Source organism: Acyrthosiphon pisum, chromosome A2 (assembly GCF_005508785.2).
Source record: "Acyrthosiphon pisum isolate AL4f chromosome A2, pea_aphid_22Mar2018_4r6ur, whole genome shotgun sequence".
Taxonomy (NCBI): Eukaryota; Metazoa; Arthropoda; class Insecta; order Hemiptera; family Aphididae; genus Acyrthosiphon; species Acyrthosiphon pisum.
In genome coordinates, this window is record NC_042495.1 from 89,120,284 (window position 1) to 89,130,399 (window position 10,116).

Consider the following 10,116-nt stretch of genomic DNA (forward strand, 5'->3'; position numbering starts at 1 on the left):
ACATTTAGTGCCTAAACCAAATACCTATACAACAGTTGGATAAATGTCTGGTTCCAATAGAACATCGTTAATTGCAGTGACAACTTGGAATAAATTATAAAATATATTCTTTTAGCACTTTATTTAGACTTGAAATATTGACCAACTATTGGTTTTTAGTACCTAAGTAAAATGTATTTTCTCAAAGTGAATTAATTTTGAAACAAACTGTACCCATGCACTCTTTGTGCTCGCTACAAACATTAATTGTTTAAAGCGCGGATATAGATTATATGGTATCCGTGGTTATAAACATCGATGGCAATAAACTTATATTGACTACAACAATATGATATGGCAGGCATATAAAACCTTAACCTTTATGAACCTTGCCCAGGCATACAAATTATAAAATATCAATACATTTTGATGTCTCGGCGTGAGAGATAACAAAAATTAATCGATCTGCGTTCGTTAAGCATCCGATTGCCGATATGAATTAAATTTTAAAATTCTATAGGTAGGTACTTCCTAATCGCATTAACTTTTATCGTTTTTCAAAAATAATCGTTCTTCGACGATAACCGGACGACATCATGCCATAATTCATAAACCATAATATTATATGAAATGAAAAATAAAAATATTGCCATGAAACAGATTCGAACGATTATTAAACATGTCTGTAACGAATCTACGCGCGTGGGCGAACGACAAACGAGTTAGAATCGTTTTATACGACCGTAGTCGAAACGACGCAACAGTACGGAATGGTAACGATAAACTCGGTGGTTTTTGGCGGAACATGTGATTTCGCACGCCAACCGCTTGACGGGGAAACCGGAGAAGGGTGTAATCCGTGAGAAAACAGACCGCGCAAGACAGCCAGTCGAAGGAGGTACACCGGAACGATTGTAAAACATTAGAATGTAAGATATTAGTATTGTTATTGCGATCCATTCGTTGCCGAACAAAACTATATGAAATGCTTAATAATTCGACGTCGGTGGCGGCTATGATAACGTCCGGCGCGGACACCGTCACAGATAAAATTAGTCCTCAAGACGTAAGCTACGACAACATCTCAGTCATCAACTAATTTGTAGCATTGTATATAACACTGTGGTTATAAAACTGTGAACACCACAGTTAACTGTTGTTTTATACATCAGTGGTGAACACCATCGGCCAAAACCACGTGATAAGAGGTTAAAGAACGATGATTTTTAGGTACATCATGACCAAATAAAGGAATTCGCTTGTGGAGCGTGCCGCAGTGGCACCAGCTGCAGTGTTGTCGGCGGCGGGTCGGATCGCGTCGCACATCAAACTCGTTACCACGCGCGGGCACGTGACCGCACAGCTGGTTAACCAGCGGTGGCGGCCGCGGTACACGACAGTCGTCCGAAAACCGAATACGTCACCGGCGACCGCAGTCGTTATCGGGGAAATACCGAAACAACGGAGCCACTCGGTCCCCGCCACAAGTGAACAAGTTCGGGCAAGATGACGACGGGGAACGTCGACCGCGTCCGGAGCAGCACTGCGGGTCGCTCGCCGCGTGCGTGCGCCCGAGCGTTTCTGGCCGTCGGCAGCCATCTTGTATACCGTGCTCTCTTCCCGAACACACGGCACGACCCCGCACAGCCTTCACGGCCATCCTTTTCTGATAACCCGCGTGCACGCACGCGCTCGCGCTCTCTCCGAGCGCATTTACGGTGGTGGTGTAATAATCGGACATACTGACGCACACACTGTCATACTCACACACACACACAAACACGCGTAGAACAATTCGTGTGCGCGTCGCTGCTGGTGGAACCGAATCTCACCAGCTCTACACTACACACGACGACGGCGGCGGCGGTAAATATACGCACGACACAGATACCGCGACATTAATATTACTACGGTCGTCGGTTGTCTCGCGCGTACGCGTTTTTTCACGGCACACGGCGGTTCGGGCGTAACGCGGTTCACGTACACACGAGACACACGGTCCGCGGTCGTCGACGCACACACTCCTAAACACGACGACAACAGCATCGACAACGACAGCGCCGTTAACCACAGAATCGTCGTAAAATGGCGTTGAAACGCATCAATAAGGTGAGCGGTCGAAGCGCGTTTGCATTGTACCATTGTTCGTTATTGCCCCATGTACGCATTTTGTCCGTTTTCCGTCCTCCCCCCCGCCCCCCCTCTCGATCAGCGTGGCGTGCGGTCGCGGCGGCGTGTGCACGCCGATGGCCGCGGTGTCCTTTGCCGTCGTGTCCGAGAGGTTTGCGCCCTCGAGACGAACGAGACGTCGCCTCTTTTTCCCCGCTGCGAATCCTTCCCCTGAACCGCGGGTCGCGAACAATAGGTCCGGCCAGTGACCGACGGTCGATCGGTGGCTCTGCGTTTGGTTGCACGATACCACTTGAACGCGGTGGCTCTACTTTACCGAAGATCTGACGTCGGAGGCGCATGCCAGTGCTTTACTTGGTCTACGACCAAACGATGTTTACTTTACTTACTATAGTTGTCTTTTTTTATCTCAAGGTCTGATATCGACAAACAACAGTGTTATAGCAACACATTCCTAACATCTCTCGTTGTTCGGTTATATATACCTACTCCACGTTGGAATTGCGTAGAATGCCAGTTGTATTGTTTAATAATATTTAACAAAGCAAAAAATAGAACGCAATCCATTATGTGACTATCAATAATTACTAATATACTTATATGCCATTGTTTGACTTAAATAATAACCAATTAATAAAATGGTCGAGGTTCTTCATCCTCTCGAGCTTAATCCCAACAATTTAGGTTTGATTATATTTTGTGGATTAATAAATAAGGAAAAACCTATTTTTCGATTCCATAAATTTTATAAGCCTATAAGAGTAAGTACATTGGTATGTTCTATATTGATTCGTTGAATAAAATGTTTGTCTCTGAATTGATAAGGTACCTAATTTTAGAGACGTGAATATGCTACAAACTATACCATATTATTTTAATTTATACATGATATGCACTTTTACAATTTAATTAGACACATAAAAACTTATGTAACATTATTTATTTTACAACTATTAGGTGCTATTGATTAACAATGTCTTAATATCATGAAAATAAGTAATTGCCACTAACAGTAAAGTTATTGTTCATTATATTAAAACAGATTTTAAATATCATTCAGTTTTAAATACTAAAAAAAAAAAATAGTTCTATTAGGTACCTACTATTATTTTTTTGTTGCAAGTAACAATACATCATTTATAATATTTATTAACTGAACTGAGTATTGCCTAAATATTTTTTAATTTTCTAAAAACTTTATTTCTTTATGACAACATATTGATAAAAAACATTTTAAACTATTTATTTATAACAATTCATAAATTCTTTCAATATTTAAGTCTATTTTCATATGTCATCATTATATTTATTTATTGCTTACATTTAAAATTATAAATAAAAATTAATTTTAATAATTGTTTTCAGGAACTTCAAGACTTAGGCAGAGACCCACCAGCACAATGCTCCGCTGGACCTGTAGGAGATGATTGTGAGTAGACTATTTTATTGAATCTAATAATATGTGACTTTCATTCCCAACCAAATTGCGTAAAATTCAGACACTCTTAGCCCTCAAAAAAAAAAATTGTTTAGTTAAAGTTAAAATATATTATTTTCTGTGTATTAAAATTGAAATTGTATTCTATTATATATGTATTGATTCAAATTTAAATAATATGCCTTGGCATAGTTTATAATTCATTATAATTACATGATTATTTATACACTTGATTTAAAAATGTATTCTATGTAATATAAAGAACAATAATTGTCATCTTCATATACACCTTCAAGGTCCAACGCTGCCATCAAAAAATTCTTTCATCCTCTTCTATCTTGCCAAATCCGCGTAAGCTCCATTCTGCAGCTTTGCCAGATCTTTTATGATGGAATCCTTTCCTCGTAGTAGGTGTACCTAGTGGTCTTTTTCCTTTTATTTCTGCCACTAGTACCTGTTTTATGGTTTGTCCATCTGCACTCTATACGTGACCTTATGATTTATTTAGGAGGACGCTACACCCACATATGGCATGTGTTGTCTCCGTCTTAGAAATGTACAACATAGAAAAAACTGTTTTGTGCAAAACAACAATACTCTCTCTCTATATTTGTAGTAGAATTACCAAAATTACACAATGCATAGGGAAGAACTTAATCGGTGTCATAGCGTTTTCATTTTTTTTATAGCACTAACCAATAGTTCTTAATAATAAAATTAAAAAAACCTAATGTTCTCAAGCTGATAACTTAAATTGTATTCAGATATGTTTTCCAAATAATTAAAACTCTATGAAATAAATAAAGTTCTTCCCTATGTGTTGTAAAATTTTGGTAATTCTACTATAGTTACAGAGAGGAGAGTATAGTTGTCCTGCGCAAAACAGCTTTTGCATATGACCACTTTTATTTTTCTCTGTTTCTGAATTATTTAAAGGACCCTACATTTTTCCCTCAAAGACAATTAGATTGGAGGTTTTGTTAGTATATGTAATTATATTTTGTTGTATCATTATATTGTTATTGTCAAACTTTTTAAAAATAATATCAAATACGCAATCAGACGATTGCATGAATCAGTGGGTCATCCATTTCTCACTATAACTAAATAGTACAGACTATTAATTGACACCCAACCAACTAGGTTATTTCATGACAATAACATTATATTAATTGTTTTTATTCATTCATTTAATTGGAACTTGTACCAAATATTAATATAATATTAATAATTGGAACTCTAACCTAACCAACGAAAGAACGCACCATGGGCTGACCAAAATCTATTTTTCTGCACATCCCCATATGACACCCAGCCATAGTAGAATTGATTTTGATAGCAGGGTGATGTGGAGGGATGCGCCTACTCAGCTCGTACACTCGCTGGACAGATTATATATATATAATTGATAATAGTCAGATTTGGATAGATCATAAGAGTGTCAGCAGGGATTGGAAACATATTATTTCCTGGAGTGCGAATACAGATTTAATTAATTTAAAAAATGTAATAACTAGGTCGCAAATTTCAATGCAAAATGCATTTTTTTTTTTTTTTTGGTTGATCTAAGACCATGCTTTCCAAGTACATAATTTGTTTCATGTAACGAGTGCTTCAAAGCTAAACATTTTATTTTTTTATTTTTAACATTATTGGATCATTTTTGTTGATTTTAATTTTTAATGCATATTTGTTCAATATGTCACCCGCACTCTGATAAATAACAAATAATTAGTGACTTTGTGTTACATCACGGTCGTATTTTGTATGTTTTTATTTCATGTTCATAATTTTAATAAGAATAAATATAATGTTAAATTCCCCCCAAAAAAAAATTATCAAAAAATTAATATGGTATTTTTAAGGGCATTAATGAATTTTTTTATTTCATTAATTACATTTTTAGGTCATAATTGCATTTTTTCTGAGGCATTTTTAGGTATTTTTTATAGCATTAAAACCCACACCCTAATAATAATTAACCATAATATGTATGAAACTTTCTTTATATAACGTATCTGGCTTAAAAATTTATTGAATTAATGTATCTTTTTGATTTTAGTATTTCATTGGCAAGCAACAATTATGGGACCAGTAAGTTATTACAAATTTTATTTTATTATTATTAAATATGATATACCTACATTTGTAGCTTTTAGTAGGATATTTGAAGTATTTATTATTATTATTTGTTTTAGCCGGATAGTCCATACCAAGGTGGTGTGTTTTTCTTAACTATCCATTTTCCTACGGATTATCCATTCAAACCTCCAAAGGTTAGTTTTTTTATCTAATTCATAAAAATCAACTATTATTAATATTCCCATTCAATATTTAGGTTGCATTCACTACTAGAATTTATCATCCGAACATTAACAGTAATGGTAGCATTTGTCTTGATATTCTACGGTCTCAATGGTCACCAGCATTGACCATATCAAAAGGTAAAAACTATTAGATCAATAATTATTAAAACCATCGTTATTAACTAAAATTATTTGATTCCAGTTTTGTTGTCAATTTGCTCGTTGTTATGTGATCCAAATCCAGATGATCCGCTTGTTCCTGAGATTGCTAGGATATATAAAACAGACAGAGAAAAGTACAACGAATTAGCCAGGGAATGGACCCGCAAATATGCAATGTGATGGTTGTTTCAAAATATGTTGCCTGTCCGCCCGTCATCAGATAAACATTCTTTTTTTCGCCCTGTACAACTTCAAAAAGATCAATAATACACTCAATCTCCAACTCATCTGGTAAAATAAAAATATGGCCACCTTATAGGAAAATACTTTATAGTATGATTTGGAAAATATTTTATTTTAATGCCTATACATATTCTTTTTTTTTTACTTATCACTTTGTCAAAAAGTTCAATATTGAATGTGTAAGTGTCTCATAATATAGAGAACAAATTTAAAATAACATTGGTTGTTTATTTAGTAGTTAACTTTAATAATAATGCATATTTATTTTTTTTTGGGATAAAAGTGTAATATATACATGTGCTGGTGGCGATTTATAACTGCCTTTTTACCCTACCCATAAATAATTATAATATATCTAGTTTTTCATTATTATTTATTTTATTATATTTTTAACTCAATTTTTATAGTTAATAATCTACTTACTTCAAATTTGATATTTTGTTTGTATGCAAGTTAAAATACCTTGGTTAATTAAAGTAACCAGTATTTTATTAATTACCATCATAAAATTGCATACCAAACTGAGATAAATGATCATTTTTTTTTATTTTATAATATAGGTTTCATTTCACTAGCAACATTCAGTTCTTAGTGCTCATTGATTATAATTTGTATAATGTTAATTTAATAGCCTAAAATGTTCTTATTTTACCACAGATATTCTAAACTGTTACCATTGCTGTGATAATTATAGATGGTACATCTAGTTACAAACAATGGGTCTGTTATTCAAATTTTAAACTTAAATCAGTGTAATATAAAATTGATTTACAACAATTTTTCGACAATACATTTAGCCAAAACAATATTGAATATTTTAATACTTTTAACATGCTAAACAACAAATAAAATTATGTTTTATTAAATAAACAATAAGTTTTAATGGTTTTAAAAATTGATTTAATTCAATTGAAGAATTATTATTAATTATTTCAATTAACTACTATTATTATTATTATTTGTACTGAATTGAAGCATCCTATTTTGTTAAGTTGTGTTTGTTATGAAACTTGAAAAACTCAGTATTCAATTTGCAGTGATGTTAATGCACAATGCATAATATGTTACAAGTTTAGGTGGTATTCCTTGTTGTACTATGTTTATACTCAGTCAATAAATGGAAAAGAAGTTTTCTCTCACCTTTTCAAGTATTGTGTCATTTGTTTGTGATAAAAGTAGGTAATGTACCAACTTATATTTTAATAAATTTTGTATGTTCAAATTTACCATTTATATACTCTTGTTTAACCAATAGCATAAATAACGTTTAATTTTAGTGTTACTGAGATTTTATAAATGATTTAATTGGGTATTTGATTAACAATTATACTTATATTTTGTGTGTATATAGATATATATATATATTTATATTAATTAATTAAGATAAATGTATATACGATTATACATTTTTTTAAATTTGAAGGGACAAAACTTATTTCTGACCAAAAGTGATTCATTGAGTTACCACATGCATGCATCACAAAATGTAAGCGATTATACATTTTATGTAATTTAATTCTTTTAATACTACTATTCAGAAATTTTGTTTGGTCACTAGTTTCAGGTTTCTAGAATAATATTTACTAATTAAGTGATTATTATAATATGGAAACGACTTAGGAACCGTTCTTACCATCTCCGGTTAAAGTTAACGGACAATTAACCGGATGAATTCTGTTGGTAATGAAATCTTTTATCAGCTGGTTAACATTAACCAACACTTACCAGACATAGTAAGAACGGCACTTCTAATTTTGTCTTGCAATGATTGTTTATTTTGACATTATGTGTAACGCTTAATATTCATGAGTGGTATCATAGATATTATTCAAATCACCATTTCATTGAGTAATATTTTTTTATATATACATGAAATATACAACATTACATTAGAGGCACAATAAACATCAACACTATACAAGTAAGATACATTAATTTAATAAAACAAAATAATAATTCGATTTTTAACAATTTAAATTAATTAGTTTTTATTTTACTGACCTAAAGGCTAAAAGGCGATTAGACGAGGTTAGTTTAGTATGAAAAATGACCTAACAATATTTCAGATGGTGTTCATATTAATTACTAATTTTAGAGTAGGTACAGTATTATTCTAAATTTAGCTTTCTGGGCGCATACTTTCCGTGTTATATGTGGCATTTAATGGTGGAATAAAATAATATACAAGTTTAAAAAATAAAAATGCAGCTAAACAAATAGTATTTAAAAATTAATACACAATACCCGTAAAGTATATTCACGTTTTATTTTTAAAAAAATACGTTAATTCTTAAGTCCAAGTTTGTACTAGTTAGTTACATAGTGTAATATTGTTCTATGGTGTAATGTAATACGTCTCCTGAGATCATTGATCCTTGTAAATAGTAATGTACGCGAGTTGTGACCCCGTCAGGTGTTATGAGGCGGGACGTTGGCAATACTTTTATCACCAATGGCACCAACATACTAGATATGATCGTGAACATGGGATGCAGCTGATAATATAATAATATTATACTACAACTACTATATTATACGCGGTCTTGGATTATACAACCTTTTTTTTTTTTTTTATTTAGATAAAATAGAGTATTTACAATCTGTAATATTTATAAATTATATGCAATACAATAAGTAAATTTGATAGCTAATATAAGGTACATAACATGAAATGGCGTGAGGAGGGAGGCCCACCAATGTGGATTGTGGATACCCTCTAACTTGAGCTATATACTAGGTACCTACTACCTTTATAATATAATATAATTTATTATATTATATTTGGCCGCATATAATATACTGTATAAAGATGGAGCCGTGTCTCGATATTTGAAGTATATAATATAAGCGACGGGTCTCTTATTAAGACGTGCTATTTTCACATGCGTGTGTATTATACTCATCGCTAATAACTACGAATGGATCTTCGTAGGAGTGCAGAGAGAATTTTTTAGATTCGTATATAAAATTGCCTATATTGGTCCCTTATCTGCAATTAACAAAGTATGACAATATTAATATTATCATTTTAAGGGGTTCAGTATAGGCAATATTATAGGTTTTTTTTCGTACGAGTCGTACAAGTGGGTGCGTAGTAAATTATCGTTAGTGTGCGTATACTCCCCAACCATCACCCGCATAAAAGTTCAGTGACTGGACTTAACTACTTCAGTTTATTACACAGTTTAAGATAGAATAATATTATTATTAAGACAGATATATTATAATAATATAATCACCTAAAGGCTAAAATACAAATTCAAATTTATATCATAAATATTGCACCGGATACGATAGTCGATACATATTAATGTTTTTTTATTTATGTTATAATAAAATTTAACTTAAATGTTTCATTGTGAACAAAATTGTAATGTATTTACTATATTTTTTTTTTCGTTTATAATAATTATACCCTCGGCAACATGGGCCATTTAGCTTACAAGCAGAAAATTATAAATAACATAAATGTATTTACTATATTTTATAGTTTAACTTAAACAAGGTTTCTATAAGTTTATAAAACACGTTATAAACGAAAAAATGCAATGCTTACCAAAAATAGCGGAAAAAAATGATAATATATTAATATAATTAAAATTAAATGTATATATATTCTGACATTCTGTTATAGAAAAAGTGGAAATCCTAACAAACAATTAGGTATGTAATGATATATTATCTGTGTACCTAATATACATTTTTACCGTAGTTTGGACAGTAATATTATATACCCCTGCCACAAAACATGGGCTAAACTCATTTAATTACAAAGCCGTATAGAAAACACGGAACAAATCTACTTTATCCGGACACCCTTTTTTTTCAATTTTTTTTTTAAAATACGTGGTTTTTTTA

The 10,116-nt window shown here is 32.3% G+C and overlaps 1 protein-coding gene across 1 annotated transcript; it reads left to right on the forward strand.

Moving 5' to 3' along the window:
* Nucleotides 1-1,718: 1,718 nt before the first annotated feature.
* On the forward strand, nucleotides 1,719-7,479 carry Eff (effete). Its single transcript, NM_001126214.2, is given in 6 exon segments — nucleotides 1,719-2,088; nucleotides 3,475-3,538; nucleotides 5,610-5,641; nucleotides 5,746-5,823; nucleotides 5,886-5,991; nucleotides 6,056-7,479. Coding segments are annotated over 6 exon segments (444 nt in total). The 5' UTR covers nucleotides 1,719-2,064; the 3' UTR covers nucleotides 6,196-7,479.
* The last annotated feature ends 2,637 nt before the right edge of the window (nucleotides 7,480-10,116 follow it).